This window comes from Perissodus microlepis, chromosome 12 (assembly GCF_051167445.1).
Source record: "Perissodus microlepis isolate ML-2025 ecotype Zambia chromosome 12, ASM5116744v1, whole genome shotgun sequence".
In the NCBI taxonomy this organism is placed as follows: domain Eukaryota; kingdom Metazoa; phylum Chordata; class Actinopteri; order Cichliformes; family Cichlidae; genus Perissodus; species Perissodus microlepis.
The window spans coordinates 1,224,610-1,246,422 of record NC_140472.1 but is presented as its reverse complement, the minus strand read 5'-3'; the positions used below and the strand labels follow the sequence as shown (position 1 = coordinate 1,246,422).

General features: G+C 41.9%; 1 protein-coding gene across 2 annotated transcripts; it reads left to right on the top strand.

The window, feature by feature from the left end:
* The first annotated feature begins 4,707 nt into the window (after positions 1 to 4,707).
* Positions 4,708 to 21,813, top strand: npdc1b (neural proliferation, differentiation and control, 1b). 2 transcript variants are annotated; one of them, XM_084946266.1, is made up of 10 exons: positions 4,708 to 5,055; positions 11,697 to 11,861; positions 13,277 to 13,366; positions 13,457 to 13,651; positions 15,351 to 15,417; positions 16,560 to 16,641; positions 18,932 to 19,011; positions 19,093 to 19,192; positions 20,999 to 21,111; positions 21,723 to 21,813. In XM_084946266.1, the coding sequence occupies exons 1-9, from the start codon at positions 4,986 to 4,988 to the stop codon at positions 21,068 to 21,070; spliced, it is 921 nt and encodes a 306-aa protein (XP_084802392.1). In that variant the 5' UTR covers positions 4,708 to 4,985; the 3' UTR covers positions 21,071 to 21,111; positions 21,723 to 21,813. The 2 variants fall into 2 exon arrangements, with proteins under 2 accessions (XP_084802392.1, XP_084802391.1); XM_084946265.1 differs by having other exon boundaries at positions 20,999 to 21,756.

Sequence of the window (21,813 nt, the reverse complement as noted above, 5' to 3'; positions counted from 1 at the left end):
TATTAAGACCATCTGAAGGAGACGGAGCCTTTTGATCGCTCTGTCTGCCTGCGTCACACAGTGCAGCAGTTTTGTAATTAAAGAGCAACAAGCTTTACAGGAACAGTGAAGCTGTTATTGCTGGATACTGGTCCAGGCTGATTTGTGATTGGATGCTCGTTTCTTCACGCCTCTGTTGCTTTGAGGTGCCAAGTTTGTCATCTTTACAAACCAAAGTAATTTGGCCTGAGCTTTGAATATGTGAGTCGTATGTCTGTTTATTACGAGTACACACACGTATAAAAGAAAATCATGATTTTTTGCTGTGGACTGTGAAGACTCGTGCAGGATATCCATCCACCTAAATACCAGAATCCAAAGTGTAAATAAGGCTGGACGACAGTACCAGCCAACGCGTCGTATTTGATCACGTTTCTAAACAAGATTGGGAAAAGGATGCTGGGTGAGCGCCACTAACTTCTACCAACAGAGAGAGCAGCACACTGCACTGCAAATTCATTAAAGCACCTCCACAGAAACCAGCTGTGCTTCCAAAGAGAAAAACAGGAAGACTTTTTCAGCTGTAAGTCAAGTCTCTTCTTTTTCTCTACATTTAACAGAAAGTCTATTCAGGCATCAGGTGAATTCATCCTCAGTCTAACCAAAGAGACGTTTCTGGTCGGCTATTCGCCCCAAAATTGATTTTCCATATTTGAACTATTGTGAATCACTTAATGTAAAATCATTTCCAGACGTGTCTCTAATGAATACTTGAAGATGAGTCAGAAAGAACAGGCAAGGTCAAAGGTCGAAGCTGCTACCACTTTTTCACTTGAAAAAAAAAAATGTAATCGACATTAAAAATGTATTTTTCAAAATAGATGAAAGGAAACGTCACAGTACTATCAAGAGATTTAAAAAGCACAGGAATAACTGAAAGTCAGAAAGTCACAAAGATAATTAGTAATAAGTAATTTCTTTTTTTAAATATATATAAACCCTTCAAATTCCCTCTGTGAGCAAAGGTACACAGAAAAACTGAGAATCACTTTTTAGCACATCAGCAGAACATCCATTAATGTATTAGCAATTATTGAGACAAATGAGATTTATTTTCCCATTTCCATGTCTGGTGGAAATATCTCATAAACAGCAGAAAGGCGTGCAGGCTCAGTGGAAACAGAACCTGAGAGTCAAACAGCTCACATCACAAGATCCCAGCAGCGTATGTTACAAACAAGCTTCATGGTCCACTAAACGTCTGAACCTCGACTATTTCAGATCTAAGTGTGAAAGGGTGAAATGTTGCAGTTAGTCACAGTTAGTGTACAATAATTTAATGAAAGTCTTTTAGGTGGAAACACATTTAATCTTGTTTATTTATAAATGTCACAGCAGCTTCTAGCTTGTGCAGAACAAACACTGATTCTGTGACAGCTGCAAGTCTGGGGAGATAACTCGCATTTAATAATCTGCTCTTGCTCTTTCAAGCACAGCAAAGCAGACGAATTAATCTTCAACAAGTGACAGGTGTTCTGTCTCCCCGTTAAGAATGCCGACAGGTGTTGAGCTTGTCGGGCGTTTGTATAACTGAGTCACTGTTGTAACTAACAGGAAAAGTGTCTGTTTCCTTTAAAAGCCTGCAGTAACCTGCAGGAGTTGTTCATCCTAATGAATAATAACACTCAGGTTTTTGTCTTTACTGTTTCACAAAGTGAAATAATCAAATCCCTTGAATTATATTTATCTAATTAAACTCTGAGCTAATGCTGATTTGACTCTACTCTTTGGAAGAAGCGAGATCAAAGAGGAGAACGAGCACATCGAGGCCTGAAGATGCACTTATTTCTTCTCTGTAGATACAATCCAACAGGAAAGGAGGCAGCAGGAAACAATAAAATCCAAATTCATACTGTAACACACGAAAAATGAGCAGAGAGAGGGTCCACAGTGTTCAGGTGGTGCTGGCTCCTTTGTTGTTACTTGCTGCAGTTTCTAACTGTGGAGGCCTACGACTCAATCTTCAGATGATGTCTTCTGCTCATCATCTTCATCATCATCTTCCTTTCTGAGGAACATAGGTCGTTCTCCTCCTCTTGGTCGTGACAGCTGCTCAAATGCAGGAGAAAGACCATGGGAGGAGTCCTGAAATATGGGCAGCCAGGTCGGGAACACTGATGCAGATATCAGGGAGCAGGAAGTAAGTCCAGTCATTTTTGGGTTTAAGAACCATGACTTTTAACAAAAGTCTTCTGAGTAATGACCCCAACACTGATCACAACAAAGAGGGCAAACACCTCCAACATGCACCAACATGTGACCACACAGCCTGAAGTTCATTTGCATTCAATTCAATTCAATTCAATTCAATTTTATTTATATAGCGCCAAATCACAACAAAAGTCACCTCAAGGCGCTTCATAGATACAGAGAAAAACCCAACAATCATATGACCCCCTATGAGCAAGCACTTTGGCGACAGTGGGAAGGAAAAACTCCCTTTTAACAGGAAGAAACCTCCGGCAGAACCAGGCTCAGGGAGGGGCGGGGCCATCTGCTGTGATTGGTTGGGGTGAGAGAAGGAAGACAGGATAAAGACATGCTGTGGAAGAGAGACAGAGGTTAATAACAGATATGATTCAATGCAGAGAGGTCTATTAATACATAGTGAGTGAGAAAGGTGACTGGAAAGGAAAAACTCAATGCATCTTGGGAATCCCCCGGCAGCCTACGTCTATTGCAGCATAACTAAGGGAGGATTCAGGGTCACCTGGTCCAGCCCTAACTATATGCTTTAGCAAAAAGGAAAGTTTTAAGCCTAATCTTAAAAGTAGAGATAGTGTCTGTCTCCCAAATCCAAACTGGAAGCTGGTTCCACAGAAGAGGGGCCTGAAAACTGAAGGCTCTGCCTCCCATTCTACTTTTAAATACTCTAGGAACAACAAGTAGGCCTGCAGAGCGAGAGCGAAGTGCTCTAATAGGGTGATATGGTACTACAAGGTCATTAAGATAAGATGGGGCCTGATTATTTAAGACCTTGTATGTGAGGAGCAGGATTTTGAATTCAATTCTGGATTTAACAGGAAGCCAATGAAGGGAAGCCAAAACAGGAGAAATCTGCTCTCTTTCTAGTCCCTGTCAGGACTCTTGCTGCAGCATTTTGGATTAGCTGAAGGCTTTTCAGTGAGTTTTTAGGACATCCTGATAATAATGAATTACAGTCGTCCAGCCTGGAAGTAATAAATGCATGAACTAGTTTTTCAGCGTCACTCTGAGACAGGATATTTCTAACTTTAGAGATGTTGCGCAAATGGAAGAAAGCAGTCTTACATATTTGTTTAATATGTGCGTTGAAGGACATGTCCTGGTCAAAAATGACTCCAAGGTTCCACACAGCGTTACTGGAGGCCAAGGTAATGCCATCCAGAGGAAGAATCTGCTTAGATACCATATTTCTAAGATTTTCAGGGCCGAGTACAATAACCTCAGTTTTATCTGAATTAAGAAGCAGAAAGTTAGCGGCCATCCAGGTCTTTATGTCTTTAAGACATTCCTGCAGTTTAACTCATTGGTGTGTGTTATCTGGCTTCATGGACAGATAGAGCTGGGTGTCATCTGCATAGCAGTGTAAATGTATGCTATGTCTTCTAATGATGCTGCCTAAGGGAAGCATGTATAATGTAAACAGAATTGGTCCTAGCACTGAACCCTGTGGAACTCCATAATTGTAATGAGTCATGTCATCATGAATGTAATGATGGTGATCAGCATCATCGGGGTGTTAGACCACACATAACCTGATTATGAACTGAATCGATAAGTGATATCAATAATAATAATATTAATAATATTAATAATAATAATAATAATAAATAATAATAAATTCTTATCTGTACCCATACCTAATCACAGTACTTTGTGTGCTGTACACTCATAATTCAAAACTCCCATTGCTGAAAAAAGAGCATTTTATTCGACATATTAAAAACAAAAAACAAACCACAGAATAAAACAAAAGTTAACATAATAATAATAATAATAATAATAATAATATATAAACCAAGTGCAGAGGACACCTTATGGCACTAACTTCATGAACTCTTCGTGGAGATGATCCTCTGCAGTGTCCTGGCAGCCACCCTGAGAGCAGCGAGAGTGGAGACTTGGTGTTGTGGGTGGAGTTGAGGGCAGTCCACGTCCCTCCTTTTGTACCCAGTGATGTGTTTCCACCCTTCCACATGTTTCCTTACGGGTTGTGCATTTCCTTGTTGCTTTCATTCCCACCGGATCTCCGGATGTAAAGATTAAGTCGACTGTGTTTCCTTCTTAAGCAATTCCTCTATTTCTTTGTATTTGACGGAGATGTTTTAAGAAATTTGTTGAGTGGACATAATGCCCCACATGTCCAATCGCACATTGCTCACCTGGTTACACCAGGTTAGCTACAGACCATACAGAGTAGTAGGGCCACATTAAGAAAAAACAATATCATTTTAAGATAAAACTCGAAATTATTTAAAAGAAAAAAGATATAGTTAGGGTTAGGGTTAGTGACATCATGCTTCAGGCTCGGTTTTAGTAACAAGGGATTAAAGGATTTCTCTTTTTGCACACAAACATTGTGACGATGAGTATAAAAACATGTGATTCTGTATAAAGTCTAAGTTATATCGGACTTTAGACGCGTTTGATCTCAGCGGCAGGTGAAGGCAGTGCAGCGTGCTTACGTCATAGCCTGGCGTTGTTCTGCCACAGCTGAGCCTCAGCAGCAGCAGCAGGGACTGCTGTCCGGTAGGAGCAGAGCTGGAGGAAAAATGCAGACATCCTGCGGAAAACACGCAGAGCAGCGTCCCGACGACACTCGCTGATCCTCGTGTCTTCGCCGTTTTTCGTTATTCCTTTGTCTCCTTGCGTCCCTCTCCTCTCTAAACACCGGAGGATGGGGGAATGATCAGTGCCGCCACCATCTCCCCGTCCTCCGCCTTCGTCTGGTGTCTGTGCCCAGGATGAGGGCTCGGCTGCTCGGACACACGGTGGTGTTCGTTGCCCTTTTGGCGCTGAGAAGCTGCCTGGCAGGTAAGGAGACACATTTGGAGGCTTTATGAAACCGCGCCGGGCCTCCGGCACTGCGCACCATCACCCTGGGAACAGTTATTATTGTGGAGGTGCTCTCTACAGAAATCCGTCTATGAGGATGATATCTAATGGGCATCGGTTATATGTTAGCCCAGTGAATATATGAAGCCAATTACTGTTTGTTCCATTCAGTGTGTAGAGCATATTGCTGTGTATATTATGGGATTTCAGTCTAAAGTGATTTGATGTTGTCAGCATGCAGGGACAGAGTGTTTATCCTAACGGGGATAGTCTGTTTTTGCCTGCATATACTGATTTATTTGAAGATGACTCAGATGACACTGAGTCAGTAACAGCTGCCATATGAAAAAGAAGTTAAAGGTGATGCTACAGCATAGCTTGTAATGGTTGCATCATGCTGGTCGTCACTGAGTCTTTTGTTTCGAGGGTTAAGATGTGCATATATGTTTGCTGGGCTGTAGTGCATGCATGTCAGCGCAGTGCAGACAGTGGGGGTGGTACTACAGTAGTTCTGGGGTATTCTCACCCTGTGATGTGTCGTGTTGTGTCAGGCTGGAAGACCACAACAGCACAAATCCTATTAGGCAGCGAAGAGCAAGAATATGTTTTCCAGGTGTTGTTCCACATGCATTTGTTAGCAAATCTGTTATCTAAACAGAGTTTGTTTGCTGTGGCCTGGAGCTTCTCAGGAGCACATTCCTGATGTCACAGCTGAAGAGCTCCCTGTCACAGACGTCAGCGGCCACGTAGAGTCATGCTGATGATACAGGTCTGAAGTTCCAGTTCCTTTTATAGCTCATATCTATAGATCTGTGATGCTTTTAAAAACAATATACATCATTTAAAAAAACAGCTGTTTCTGTTTCCAGTGGTGGATTAACCCACATTTGGTGCTTTAGTTTTAACGAGTGTTTGTCAGATGAATGAACTGTTAAGAATCTCGGTTCGTTCAGTTTAGACACGTCAGGCCCGTAGCAATGACTGTTGATGAGCTAAATCTAGACTCCTGTTCGGGGTGTTCGACCACAACCTGATTATGGACCATGCTGTGTGATGGAGACCACAGCTGCTGTCTTATTTCTGTGCAATGTGCTTGGGTAACATATGGTACTCTGCCTAATGAGTGGGCATTTAAAAAGTGATTTTTGAATAATTAAAGGTTTTCAAGTAAATGTTTAAGTCTCCGTAGCAGTTAATATTCCTAAAGAGGGATGTTTTTGCTGTACTGGAAATAAAAATGATAGAAATGTATTCATTTGCTTTTCATTGCCTGATTTATTTTAGCTTTGTTTTTGTTCGTTTGTTTTTTAGGTATAACGTGTAAATCCACTAGACTGTGTTATGTTTAGCAAACTGTAACAGTCAGAAAACAAAATGCGAACTACCTTTGCACAACTTTATAGAAAGTATGGCGATCCAATCTCATTATACACATGTGGAGCTGTTAATGCTTAATTAGGTCAATGCCAGTTTGATGCAAGCTATTATAGTTAAAGACTGTTAAAGTAACGAGGAAATACACCAAGTATGCTCATCCCTCTAAAAAAAACCCCAAAGAAACAAAAAATCCCTAAAATATTTTGGTGTGCTGTTTCTTTACTACCCATTTGAGATTTGTACGATTTTTATCAGAAAAATTCTTATTATATTTTTGTTTTATTTGTAACATATCACATTTTATTATATGTGTTTATTTCTATGTGTGTGTGATTATTAAATGGCTGCATACTCACATACATATTTATGTAAATGAGGGAAGGTAGTCAGGACTAATCTGATTACACTACCAGAAGGCAAGATTGTAGACAGGAGTACAGCTACAAGGAATACAAAGAATTCCACAGGGAAATGGGAACCAACAGGCCAGGAAAGCCACAACCACCAAACACCTGCACAGGGTCACACAAGTCCTTAGGAACTGGTTCAGTGGGAAGAACCAGGATCGGACAGAGGCTCAGGCAAGTCCCGAGGAGTCAGCTGAATGCTAAAAACAAGATCCGGGCTGTCAACACTGACGCCCCGCCTGTCGTCAGATACCCTTCATAACCAAGAGGCACCATCATGGAAGGGCTGGTCCCTGCACAGCATGTCCCACAGGCAGATAGAAGAAGTTATACTGAGAAATCCTACCAGTGGCTGGACTGAAAGACAGCACAGAGGCACTAATCATGGCAGCACAAGCTCTGAGCACAAGATCCATAGAGGCTGACGTCTATCACACCAGGCAAGACCCCAGGTGCAGGCTGTGTATAGATGAGACAATCCAGCAGGGTGCATGGCATACATGGAGAGCCATAACATTACTGACTGGCATAGTAATACAGGAACATTTGTGCCGAGTATAGTCCTGGGATCAATTAGCCAGTGACTGACTAAGCCCCATGCCACCCTAAAATCATGGTTGTAAGTGTTAAGCTGACCATCTGTCTGTCCATCTGGCCTAGATACAGCAGGCATGCCCTGACCGGCTTTGGGTGCCCACAAAGTTTATTATGGTAGGTAACAGTTGGTGCTGTTCTCTGATCCCTGTTGGTCTGCAGGTGCACATTAAAAAAATGGTAAATGGCCTGTATTTGTAAAGCGCTTTCCTGGTCCCTAAGGACCCCAAAACGCTTTACACATCCAGTCATCCACCCATTCACACACACATTCACACACTGGTGATGGCAGCTACATTGTAGCCACAGTCACCCTGGGGTGCACTGACAGAGGCGAGGCTGCCGGACACTGGCGCCACCGGGCCCTCTGACCACCACCAGTAGGCAACGGGTGAAGTGTCTTGCCCAAGGACACAACGACCGAGACTGTTGGAGCCGGGGCTCGAACCGGCAACCTTCCGATTACAAGGCGAACTCCCAACTCTTTTTTTTTTGTTTTTTGTTTTTTTTGTGTCCCGTTTGGATCTTTAGCCATCAGAATTGTTGTCTTAAGGCCAAGAAAGATGCCAGGCGGATTTATTTTACCAAGTGGATCATCATGGCCTTGCCATATTGGTCCATTTGATTGACCTTTATTATAATTATGTATTTATTTTATTTTCGGTTGCTCCCAACTCTTGAGTCAAGATCGTTTAAGTGTCTAAACGATCTTTGGGGACTCGGAATTCAGGAATAGAAACCAATATTATTGGCAAACAGATCTGAAGTTCCTTTGTCTTTTAAGGAGACACACTTAATTATATTCATCTACGGTGTGTGAAGGTTTGTGGATTCATCACTGACGTCTGAACCTTAGACAAATAGTCAACAGTCAGAACTTGGTATGTGGGACATCCACCCTTCCATTAAGGCCCTTTCTAAAACAGTAAATGTATCAACAGAGGTTCCAGATGTGTCTCTCAGGTCCTATGTAATGTCTTTGCCAGATTTTTTTCCTACTTCTCTAGAATGTTACATTCAGATATAGTTCATCAGCTGCAGATAGCTGTTTAGGCTTGCCACTTTTTTCCATCTATTTATCCAATGTCCTCAGAATACTTAAGCGACTCCATGCCAAGATCTGGCAAATGTTAAGCTAGTGGATATGGAATACCTGACTTTAAAGTGCAATTCTTTTTATTTATACAGAGAACAGCAACGTAACATTTCGAGTGTTGTGTACATTCCCACCTCTGCAAAGGATGCACCACATGATCAGTAAGCACAAAAACACATATTTGGACAGTGTTCTCATCATTCTAGGAGAATGTAATCCCTGGAACGTTTGAAAAAGCACGCCAAAACTGTTACAGTAACATCAGGAAGGCATGCACTGCTGAACCAAGCCTTTGGTAAATCTGACCATGTGACATGTCTGCTAAGATCTGCCTACATCAAACAGCTAAAGGCTAGCCTAGTCACAGTGAAAACTATTAATACCAGGACAGAAAGTGCACTGGTGCCACTGGTACTCATGTACTGGCCTGCAGTACCTGGATAGCAATAGAACCTATGCTTTTCCTGGATTACAGTTCTGTCTTCAACACAATCAGACCAGGAAAGTTGGACTTTCTAACCTCCAGAGCAGAGGTGTTCAGGATGGGAGGCAGGGTCTCCTCTGAGCTCACCGTCAGTCACCACAGGGCTGCTGTCTCAGCCCTAAACTCTTCACCCTGTGCATCCATGACTGTGTTGCCACCTAGCTTGACACTGGCAGGATCGAGTATGCTGATGACACGAGCATCCTGGGCCTCATAAAGCTGCCGGAGGAGTCCACTTACAGGCACGTCATCAAAAACATCACGGCCCAAACAGAGGAGAATGACCTCTTCAACACAGACAAAACATCTGAAATAAGCATAAGATTTCAGGAAAAACGCAACTAAATAAATAACTAACTAAAATAAGGAATAAACTGAACTCTGATCGTAGAAAATAATAGCTGAAGTAAAACAAGTGCTTATGTGAAGCGGTGGTACAGGAGTGGACTGACACACGGCTTTGGGGGTCCCTGTGGTACCAACTCTATCATCAGAGACAGTTATCATCCAGGTCACAGCCTCCTCTGAACATCCAGCCTGAGCCGAGCAGAGTCTGATGATATACACACAGCACGCTTCCACAACAGCTTCTTTCCTGCCACAGTATTCCTGAAGGGAGAAACAAAATAAGGACAGACACACACACAATCTAATTTAGTTGGTGCAATACACATTTCAACATGCAATACATCTCTAAATGACAAAGGTTTTCTCATACCACAGCGCTATCTGAAACTACTTGACATGTTTTTTTTCTATCTATGTTTATCTGACTCTGACTCTCAGCCCTGCACAGTATTTTGTACCCACATCTAGTGTATGTGTACAAATGACAAATAAAACACTTTATGTGTATCTTTAAAGGCTATTTGGGAATCATCTTGTTAATACAAAAATTAGTTTTACACATGTTAAACTGTGTGTGTAGACACAACAGCCCTTCATAGGTGGCTTTTTGATGCTTGAATAATTTATATGTCACCATTAACTCTGTTAACTGACTTAACACACACAAAAACTGTTTGTTTGGGTAAACAGCTACAAAGATTAGACTGAAAACGGTTGAAAAAGCAGCCAGTGCCCATAACAACGACATTCCAAAGCCTGGAGAGCTATTGCTTGGGCAGATGTTCCAAAGACAGGAAGTGCAGTGGTACAGACCAGAACATCTGGTTTAACAAGCTGTACAACCACATCTGTTGTATCTGTTTGCTTGTTCATTACACACCACTGTACAGTTGTGTACAATGTTGCTGTTTTTTCCCCTAAAAAATGACCTCTGACAAGAAAGCCTAATTTCTGCTATTGGACACCAAAGAAATGTCAACTTCCACAAATTATGCAAACATGCAAAACACTTAGCTGTGTCTCAAATCAAAGACATTTCTTCTGGCTTTTTTAAACTACAAAACAAACAACTGGACAGTCTGGGCAATGAGCTATTTTATACATTTAGTTCTTACAGTTTAAGTCCAAAGAGTTGTGCTGACAGACTTCCTTCTTTGTCACAGCAGCTTTTTCTTCATCTCGTAGAAAAACAGTTAAACATGTGTCTTTCACTGAAGATCAAAGTAGGCTGTATGTGGCCCACAGTGTAAAACGACTCCAACACCACTGGCTTAAAGCTCCTTTAAAACTTATAAGGCTAATTGTTAATTGGAAGGAATACACAAAGAGATGAAAGAGCTTCATTAAGACTTTGCTCAGTACTTTATATTTTTTATAAATATTTAGAAAATTAGCACCAAACTGAAGAGAATATCTTGTTTGATATATTTGTCCCTTAAAGACTTTTTCAAAAATATTAATAAAATGCTACAAACAGTAGCTTAGCCTCGCACATAGAATATCTCAGAGTACTTTAGCCCGGCTCGTTCAGCTCCTGTGTGGGTTTGTGATGCATAAAGAAAAAAAGTTAGCAGCTTGTTTCCTGAGCTGAAAGAAACTTGTTCATTTGCAAACACACGTGTAGTTTCTATAGAAGTCTGTCAGGAAAAGACACGTTTTTGGGCTCATTTGCTAATTTCATTTTCTATTGAACACGATGAGATGAGCGTTTTGTAAGGTCCTCATTAGCATTCAGAAGTGTATAAAACTGGCTTCAGGACGGTCCTGCTTAATCACCTGTTTGACAAGTTGGTACCATTGAGGGTCCAGTGTCACTTTGTTGGTTTCACTTACGGATCTCTGCTTGTCTGAGGAGACTTTCTGTCTTTCTTTGTTTTTACACTCAGTGTAATGTAGCACGGCCCAGTTACCGTCACCGCACAAGTCTGTCAGAGTAGCTGTTCTCTGTTTCGACTAAGTGAATATGTGTTAGAAATTCAAGCTGCTGGAGAAGAATATCATGTGTTTTTATGCCTCCATACTGGTGCTAACCAACAGAGGAGGCGTCACTCTGTTGGCATGTTAACAAATATCTAAGATCTAAAACATACATAATGAATTGTGTGCTGTTGTAATGATTCTGTCACTAATGGCCTGAGAGAGCATTTCACTGTAAATCCAGGGAGCAAAATGTGACCACTGAGATGCTGAAATAAAAATGTAATTAAAGTAAAATAAAAATTCAAAGTGTAAAATGAAAATAGAAACGTGAGACATCTTCACTTCAGAGTATTTTGAAAAATAGTGCTGTGCTGTGTCGTATGTTCATGTACAGGCTCTCCTCTGTGCCCTCGGAGTTTAGAATGTGCCCTGGCAGGAAGACACTTCTGCCGGCCTGGCAGCTCCCACTGTGGGCCTTGTCTGCGCCCCCTGGTGGAAAACTCCCGTGGACGCTGCGTGGTCAAGAGGAGACATGCTCCTCACACTCATTCTGTTAAAGGTAGGTGCTCCTACCTCATATTACTCCGACTCTTCACAGGATGACCAGAATGTTCTGTATTCACGCAATTAGATTCTGTCTTCCAACTTTTAGTGCGTATTAGTTCATGCAGAACATGCATTAACTTTTTGTACAAGATCTTCCAACAGGTAACCTGAGAAATAGTAAATATGTGAGAAGTCATGGGAGTCATTTTGACCAGGACATGTCCTTCAACGCACATATTAAACAAATATGTAAGACTGCTTTCTTCCATTTGTGCAACATCTCTAAAGTTAGAAATATCCTGTCTCAGAGTGACGCTGAAAAACTAGTTCATGCATTTATTACTTCCAGGCTGGACGACTGTAATTCATTATTATCAGGAAGTCCTAAAAACTCCCTGAAAAGCCTTCAGCTAATCCAAAATGCTGCAGCAAGAGTCCTGACAGGGACTAGAAGGAGAGAGCAGATTTCTCCTGTTTTGGCTTCCTGTTAAATCCAGAATTCAAAATCCTGCTCCTCACATACAAGGTCTTAAATAATCAGGCCCCATCTTATCTTAATGACCTTGTAGTACCATATCACCCTATTAGAGCACTTCGCTCTCGCTCTGCAGGCCTACTTGTTGTTCCTAGAGTATTTAAAAGTAGAATGGGAGGCAGAGCCTTCAGTTTTCAGGCCCCTCTTCTGTGGAACCAGCTTCCAGTTTGGATTCAGGAGACAGAAACTATCTCTACTTTCAAGATCAGGCTTCAAACTTTCCTGTTTGCTAAAGCATATAGTTAGGGCTGGATCTGGTGACCCTGAATCCTCCCTTAGTTATGCTGCAATAGGCTGCCGGGGATTCCCATGATGCACTGGGTGTTTCTTCTTCACTCACTATGTGTTAATAGACCTCATACAATTCTGAAGAATTTCTCAGGTTTCGAACATTGAAACCAGTTTTTCCAGTAACAAAGTATTAAATCTCCAGTTCCTAATTGGTGGTGTGACTGGTGCACTGATGGTGATAGAGGGAATCTGAGTGTCTGTAACATCCATCATAATGGAGCTGCTAACTAAACGAGAGTGTGAGTGGTGTACTGAGGAAGAGATGAAATCCCTGAGAGTGGGATGATGACCAAACACTGCACAGACCAAAGTCACTCAGACTGTGTAGACGTGCAGGTTCGTTCACTCACTGCTGGACTGAGAATGGCAGTTTCTGGGTTGAAAGCTGAAGTCCGTATTAGAGCTGGAGAAGATGTGGGTGAAGGTAACAGTGGTCCCAGTGGTAACTGGAGTACTTGGTACAGTGACCCCCAATCAGAGATCTCTGTCCAGAAGAGCGCAGTCCTAGGAACAGCTAAGATACTGCTCGGTGGTGGACCTGAGCTTTAGCAAACAAATGTTTAGATGAAGCTGGTAAGAATCCTGGTGTTGTGTTCCTCCAGATAAAGTGAGCCCATACCCTGAACTCGATGAGGAGATTGACTTTCTCTCTGCAATCATCAGGGAACAGAGACCCGAGTCCTACAGCTCAGGTATTACACTCTTCTTCTTATCCATATTTGCTATGTGACAAAATTCCCTAATGAAGTAATAAATCCACACTCTTTACTTTCTGGTTTTAGCCCCATCCTCCCAGGAGATCACATCCAAGCAGTTTGAAGAGCATGGCTACACTCACAGAGCATCTTCTGTGGAACAGCCTCCTACTCAGAGTGTCCTGTTAACTAGCATCGCTTCACCCACCCCTAGAAACCACACTGCCGCTCTGAGCAGTCCCATCATCCTCCACTACCCTCCTGATGACCACGTCTTCATCAGTAAGTCTTTCTGTCCTTGAGTTAGGACCCAGCTTAATTTCAAGAGAACTATAGAGTCGTTTTGAATAATAGAACAGAAGACGTCACCTTACAGAGGCTGCTGTGAGGATTCAACTTAAACTACTTTTCACCACATGTGTGAAAAAAGTAATTGTGCAGTAAAATGGATAAAGCCGACGCCTCCTGATCTCGCTGTATTTCAGTCTACCAACATTGTCCTGAGTGCTGTGGTGTGTACTTAACACACACACACACACACACACACACACACACACACACACACACACACACTACAGGAGGTATCGTTTAACTAAACGAAATCAAGTTCGGGTTTATGTTCTGCTGCAAGAGGCCATGGTGTAAATCAGCGGTCCCCAACCCCCGTTCCATGGACTGGTACCGGTCCGTGAGTCGTTTGGTACCGGGCTGCGAGAGCTGAGGCTCAGGAGGACGTTACTCTCAATGTTGTTGGCGCATTTCAGGAAGACGCTGCTGATACAGTTACACAATCACACGTTTATTATTATATTTACAAAACACCACAGTTTTTGTCTTGGTCGTTGTCATTTTGTTGTGTTTCTCTGCGACACCTTAAAGGTGTCCGTGAAAATATTGTCTGATTAAACCGTCTGTGGAGCAAAAACAGTTGTGACTGCTGGTGTAAAAGTCTTAATCCAGTTGGACCATCATCAACCAGTAGAGCTCCAGAGAAGTAGTTCTTGTCCCCTCCTCAAACTGACTTCCCTCTAGAATCGTGTAGCAAAAATGTACACCCGCATTAAAACCACAATCCTCAGACATACACTTTCTAAATAAATCACTTTATCAACGTGAGACCTCATCAAAATGATCAAATATGCAATCATTTTCAGGATTTTAATCCTTTAAGTGCCAATTTAAATTTGAATTATAAGTTATTCATTAAAAAAACACATAAAAAAAACCCTAATTATTTCCCATATACTGAGCATTAAGGGGATGGGCCACAGGTGGGGCTTGGATATGTCAAATATAAGCAACACAGCTCATTTGATTGCATTAGTATCTTGGTGTCAGATTTTAATTTTTGCACCCTCTGGACACCATTGTGCCAAAAATGGACACGCACAGTATTTGCAATAAAATCTTCAAACAAGTGCATGCGTCATTGGTACCAACAGACATAATCATGTGACAAAAATACATAAAACCAGAGGGGATGATGAGAATTTCCCAAAAGAGATGCTGACTTGGATTTGCTATGGTCAGTGTGGGAGGCACATGCACTCCAGCACACATAATCAACAATTCAGCCTGCAGCCAAGTTCATGGGACCAAAGGTTGTCAAATACACAGTTGTCAATAACTCGTCAGTAACTCGTCCTGATGTTATCATGGCATGTGTATCGAGTCAAACGAAATCTAAGCCCCGCCTACTTTAAAATCTTGGGACTGAACCTGAGTTTAATGCAGGACACGACAGGACTCAGAAGTTGCTGTGATTAGTTCTGCCACACTGCATTACTGTTATCAATGTTGTTGTCTGTGCTGCTGCAGGAAACAGGCCTGACTCACTTACATCTACTTATTTTCAGCTGCTGTCCTTTCAGCTCTTCCCTCATTTCTCCAAGCTTTCACTTAAGGATCATGTCTTACTCTGATGTCTGCAGACCAGCAAACACTTCTATCATTCATGCTGTCTGTTGGTTTCTCCTCTCAGTCATGAGCAGCGTCGTCATTGTGGCAGGTTCCCTGGCACTGGTGGTAGCGTTGGCTTGTTGGGTCAGGTAAGCTTATTATTTTCTCTCTAAGGTGCTGCATAAACCAAAAAGTCCCCACTATCCCTCTCAGGAGTGGACAGGATGGCCTGCAGTTGCACTGTAGACGTATCCATCATCATCATAGTCATTCTGTTAGAGATGCTAAATTGATTGGAACCATTTGATTTACAGTATTTCCATGTAATTTATTGTTTTTCTTATAAATCTTAAAAAGGGATGACAAAGAAACAGAGCAGTTCAATGTGCTCATAGAGAGAACAGGAAACTGCTGTACGGACAAAAGTATTTGCCAAACATCTTAATCTTTAAACTCAAGTGTTTTCCTTCCCTTTACATTCAGACACCGACTGAGCCCTCCAGGCTTACACACACACGTCCTTAACCCAGTGTTTTTGTTTTTTTAGCTGTAAACTTTGCCCCACCCTGAGATCCTAAGCACTCTAGAACAGCGGTCCCCAACCCCCGGGCCTCGGACCGGTACCGGTCCGTGAGTCGTTTGGTACCGGGCCGCTAGAGTTGAGGCTCAGGTGTGAAATGTATGGTTTTCAGGGTTTTTATCGGTTTTCAGCGTTATTTTGTTATCGTTTTTATCGTTAACTCTGTTTTCCTGGGTCTTTTCACGTGTGTTATGAATAAATCTTCTTTTTTTCGGTACCGGTACTAGTTTTATTTTGTTGTATTTATCCGCGACACCTTAAAGGCCGGTCCGTGAAAATAATGTCAGGCATAAACCGGTCCGTGGCGCAAAAAAGGTTGGAGACCGCTGCTCTGGAAGAGGCAGTCACATAGAAGCACGCGTTTTTATATTTTTCTGAATTGACTTTCCCTCACTAGTCTACCCATCCCTGCCAGTTCCAGGTTTCCCGGGAGTACGTTGTTGGTTGCAGACCTGCAATGTACTCTGTGGTTTCTTAAGTCTTCTTCTTAGCTTGTTTGCATGTAAGTCACAGAGAGCTGAGCTGTTCCAACCATACTGGGAACAACAGAGTCAAGAGCTGCCTCTTGTTGTGAAATTCATAAGATAATGTGTTTTGAACGTTAACTGTCACTGTTAATGTGTTATAATACAACTCATCAGCTCTTTACAGTCAGCTCCAAATGTTTCACTATGTGTGTTTTGTTGTGTTTATTTTGTTTTATTGTTGCAGGTTTCAGAAATGTGTTCATATAAATCAGAAAGTGGACTACCCTTCATCTGGACTGATGAGCGCTCAGGCATTCGAGAATTTGGTGAGGAAACAATGCGACTAAATGTTTGGGAGAAAACACACTGAAAATACTTTTTTCAGAGTCTTTATTTGTCTCAGATCACCACTGCCTTCAATGCTGAGCGACGCAAGGATCTAAACTCGACCACCAATGCTCCACATGCAGTACATAATCTGAGTGCTGTTTAGTGAGCATAAATGTAAACAATGTAAACCAAACGCCCGAAACGCCTTAAACAAAAATCTTAACCTGATGAACAGTATAGAAATAGGAAACACAGGATCTGAGATATTTGGCCCTTCAGTTTCCACCTGCTGCTCACAGGAGCCTCGTCAGAAATGGCCCCGGTGAAAGAATTGTTTGCCAGAAGCAGCTCTTAACCCTTCAAAGTCCAACATTGAAGTAATCGCTGGAAAATTCAATTTCTGGAAAATGCTGTAATTATTTGAAGTTTATATTTTTATCATATTTGCTACATCAGACTTTTTTTTGCAATGTATCAAATTTATTCTAAAACAAATCCAGTAAACCGATGATGTAGAAGCCTCGAAAACTCAAATATATTGCACTTGGCTTTAATGATTTAAATAAGGGAGAAAACAGTAAGGTAACAGTAACTACATAAAAACTAGGCTGAAAAGCAGTGAATTCTAAAATGACGACTCTAAATGTAACACTTGTGGTTTAAGTTATCACCAGTGTGTGAGAGATACTGAGATCAGGAGAGGCACCTTCTGTGGGCATCTGTAAAAAGTCATGATGGAGGCTCTGGGATGGATTGGGGAAAACTGATGGAATTATGAATTCAGAAAAGTGCCATCAGATTTTTTCACTGTTAAAGAGACTCCCTGGTGGATGTCTGCCTTTGGTTCTTATTCCTGGAAGCTGCTGTGCTCTGCTGTAGGTCCACTTGCCCTTCTTCTTCTTCTTTTTCCTCCTTTCCTTCTAAGATTGTTCAGTCTCGAGTCTGCCATCGTATAATTGCTCCCTGGTAGTTGACAGTACACACACCGGGTGGATCTTGGAGTACAGACGATCCCAGTGCATTCTTCTTTGGCAAATCTCTCAAGCTCCTCTAGATTCGGTACTCTCCTGGTATGGATCGTGATCTTCATTTAATCCCACAGATGTTCAGTGTGATTAAAGTAAAATCTTTGTGCAGGCTAGTCAGGAATGTCCACTTTGGTTCTTCATCCGTTTTGGACTGTGTGGGAAGACAAAGTCATGATCCAGACCCATTTTTTGCTGATGAATGATAAAGGTGTTCTTTAAAAATCTTTATAAATATATCCTTCTTTCTTCATGATTCCTTCTACCTTGACAATATTCCAGTTCCAGCAGAGTATCTGACAGCTAGGATGGTGTAGGTGTTGATTTCCGGGTTATGTTCTTCCCATTCAGCAGGTTTCCTAGTGGCCTCTTCCTGGTTTCCATTTGCCTGAGTAGCCGTCCTCAATGTCTATATGTTGCTTTCTGGTAGTTCGATCCCCTCAGTTCTGTCTACCTTTCCTCTCTTTGTTACCATCCGACTATAATACTCTAGTTCGAATGACACGTCATTGTTGTACATTCTAGTGGTGTGGATCAGTGAGTCGATGTCTGGTTCACTCCTGCCATACAGCTTGATGTCATCCATGTACAGGAGGTGGCTGACAACTGCTCCATTCTGTAGTCGGTACCCATAGGCAGTCTTGCTAATGATCTGGCTGAGGCCCATACAGAACAGTAGTGGGAGATTTACCAAGCCCCCTGAGCTTGGTAAATCTTGTGCTATTGGCTAAAGGTTGGCCTCTAGTGTTTTACGCCACATTCCTCTTGATTTCCTGATGAAAATTCTTAAGGTTCTGTTTCTTTCTGCAGTTGTAGGCATTCCAGGATCCATGTTTGGGGCACTGAGGGGATTACTTGTAGTCAACCCATAGTTAAGGTTTTGTCCCTCTGGTGTTTCTGCCAGTTCCTTCCTGGCACCCACTCATGTGTTGAGCCATGTGCCTGTTAATCTTAGCCGCTATGATGGAGCTTCCATGTGGTGCTGAGCCAAGTTATGGCCAGTAGTTGGACGGGACTGGTTCCTTCTGAGGGTCCTTGGAATCAGGACTGTCATGCCTTCAGTTATTGTGGGTGTGTCTCATCCATGGACACTCATGGAGTGCAGTTAGCTTCTATAGCCGGTAGGCGAGAATCATGTCAGCGTCTGGTTGCTGTCCAACTCTTCGGGCTTGAGACTCTTTCTTGCATGTCCACTACTGTGATGGTTACTTGTTCAGGAAGGAACCTTCTCATCTCCCCTCTACCCCTTGTTTACTTCCAGCTTGGGGACAAGAAGCTGGCCCACAGTGCCCAAATGTACCACTACCAGCACCAGAAGCAACAGATGCTCTCCCTGAAAAAGTGAGTCACCCTCCCTGCACAGACATGTTCATCCTACCCTGGCATGTGTATCTCTATCCTGTCTCGCTGTTATCCTTGCAGACACAGGGTTGAGCCAAAAGTTCCTGACTCCGCAGCCTCAACAGATGAGGAGAATGAGGATGGAGATTTCACAGTGTATGAGTGTCCTGGACTTGCACCAGTGAGTAAACGCTGCATTATTATCTCCACATTCAGTAAAAGTTCAACTGTGTCCACTGTGTCATTGTGATGGTGTAATGCTGAGTCAGTGGAATTCATCAACAAGAAATAAGGATAACATTAAGGCATAATGTGGGTACAGATACAGCCACTGGACTGACAGAACAGTTGTGAGTGTGTGACAGATTCCTGACTGATTACAGCTGATGTTTGGCGGTAATGATATTCCCCGCCTGTGGTGTGAACGATGCAACCATGAGTAGTAACGCCCCTAAACAGCATTTAGGAAAACTGTTGGTGTGTATCCAAAAGCAGTGTGATGGTGCATTCATTTACATGCTGGCTCCACTGTATGTTTATATATTTTAAATTGGTTCAAGGATTCAGTAAACTCTGACACAACCGGCAGTTCTCACCATTTACGCTTTCCCAGTAAGTTGTCAGTCACAGTGGAAACGATCACAGTCATATCTGCTTATTTAAGTCGTCTGCCGCTAATCTTAGCGCATCGCTTTTGTGATGTTAATACTCTGGTTCAAAAATGTTGTGCTGTGAAAGGGACGCTCCGAATCCAGGTACATTCAATTCAATTCAATTCAATTTTATTTATATAGCGCCAAATCACAACAAAAGTCGCCTCAAGGCGCTTCATAGATACAGAGAAAAACCCAACAATCATATGACCCCCTATGAGCAGCACTTTGGCGACAGTGGGAAGGAAAAACTCCCTTTTAACAGGAAGAAACCTCCAGCAGAACCAGGCTCAGGGAGGGGCGGGGCCATCTGCTGTGATTGGTTGGGGTGAGAGAAGGAAGACAGGATAAAGACATGCTGTGGAAGAGAGACGGAGGTTAATAACAGATATGATTCAATGCAGAGAGGTCTATTAATACATAGTGAGTGAGAAAGGTGACTGGACATGTCCTGCAAATAAGTGTCCAACCTGCAGTATTTAACTAGTTAGCTAGTTAGGCAGCTATGGGTGTAAAAACTCCATGTGCTGACAGGTAAGAGAGAATTAGAAGTTATTAGCGTTCAACCTGGTCCTAATGAGCGACTATGCAAACAGCACCCACAGCCAACACTTTAAGATATGAACATGGGAGATTATTTACAGCTGATACTGATTTTATACATTTTCTGTATCATTTCCTGGGATTGTGCAATCAAACCACCATCATCATCATCATCATCATCATTGTCATACCCGTCAACCTGAATTTAAGGAATAAATCACACAAAAGTTATGGGAAACTACAGGAACTGTCTGAATAATGACAATGAATAAATAAACACTTTAATAAGTATTTAAAAAATTATTATGTAGAATTCATTTTTATGTAGATTATGTCATTATTATGTTTTCATTATTATGTAGCTGTCTTAACAGTAGTTTTACTAATAATGTATGGATTGCATAATACACAGCGTGTAATCCAGAAGATTACAGAAAGAAGAAAGATAATTGAGCACTCACTGTGGCCGGGTTTGTATTGTCTCCAACGCTGTTTCTGTGTGAAGAGCAGGAAGGTTTCTCAGAGATTCTCTATGCAACACTCGACCCTTTCAGCTGCTCTTTCAATCTTTCTGAACTCTGCAGAGTCAGAACAAAGACTTAGAGTCATGAGACGGAAAAGATGGAACACAAAACAAAAAATAAGAGCAAAGTAAGCGCAAAGATATATGAGAAGCATAAGCAAACTAAGGAATAAACTGATGACATTTAACAATAACTGAACTTCCCAGGGCCAAGACAGGAAGTGTGTTAATCTAAAATCTTCCCCTCTGTCTCTTTCTTCTCCTTCAGACGGGGGAAATGGAGGTGAAGAACCCATTGTTTGACGACTCCACCCTCTACCTGCAGAGATTCCACAAATGAACCTGGACACAGAGACGTTTCATGCTCTAAATGCAGCACCTGTATGTACAAATATTTACACGTCAGTTTAATTATTTCAGTGGACAGATCTGACACATACCCTAAACAGCCAAACTACATTTGGTTTTTCCCGTTTTGTTAACACATTTCTTTACTGTTTATTACACACATATTCAACCATACATGCTCAGTATTTATGAGCTCACTGATAGAACAGGCTTTGCTTTTATTTCAGCATTTTAAATAGATGTAATGTTGATATGAACACAACTCAGCTCAGCGACTTCTCTTATGTGTTATGTACACATTGTTTTTCAGTTGATTTCCGTCTTGCTGACACCATGTCTACATGCATCTGCATTCTTACAGTTCATCCAAGAAATTTAAATATTAGACAAAGATAACACAAGTAAATTAAATGTATAACTGAAGGTGTTTATGATTAAGAGGGGAAAAATCCATACCTGCATAGCCCTGTGTGATGAAGCGAGTGGGAATGTGGACTAACGAGACAAAGGTTGAACTTTCTGGAAGATGTGTGTCCCATTGCATCTGGTGTAAAAGTAACACAGCATTTCAGAAATGGGACATCATACCAGCAGTGATATATGGTGCTGCTGGTGTGACAGTCTGGGCTGTTTTGCTGTCTCAGGACCAGAAGACTTGCTGTGGTAAATGCAAACATGAATTCTGCCAACGACCAAAACATCCTGAAGGAGAATGTCCGACTATCTGTTTGTGAC

Bases quoted from the DNA above. Each gene is read 5' to 3' on its own strand.
- npdc1b (XM_084946266.1), top strand. From the start codon at position 4,986: ATGAGGGCTCGGCTGCTCGGACACACGGTGGTGTTCGTTGCCCTTTTG. The intron at 5,056-11,696 runs GTAAGGAGACAC...GTTCATGTACAG, and splicing joins GCTGAGAAGCTGCCTGGCAG to GCTCTCCTCTGTGCCCTCGG. The intron at 19,193-20,998 runs GTGAGTAAACGC...CTTCTCCTTCAG, and splicing joins AGTGTCCTGGACTTGCACCA to ACGGGGGAAATGGAGGTGAA.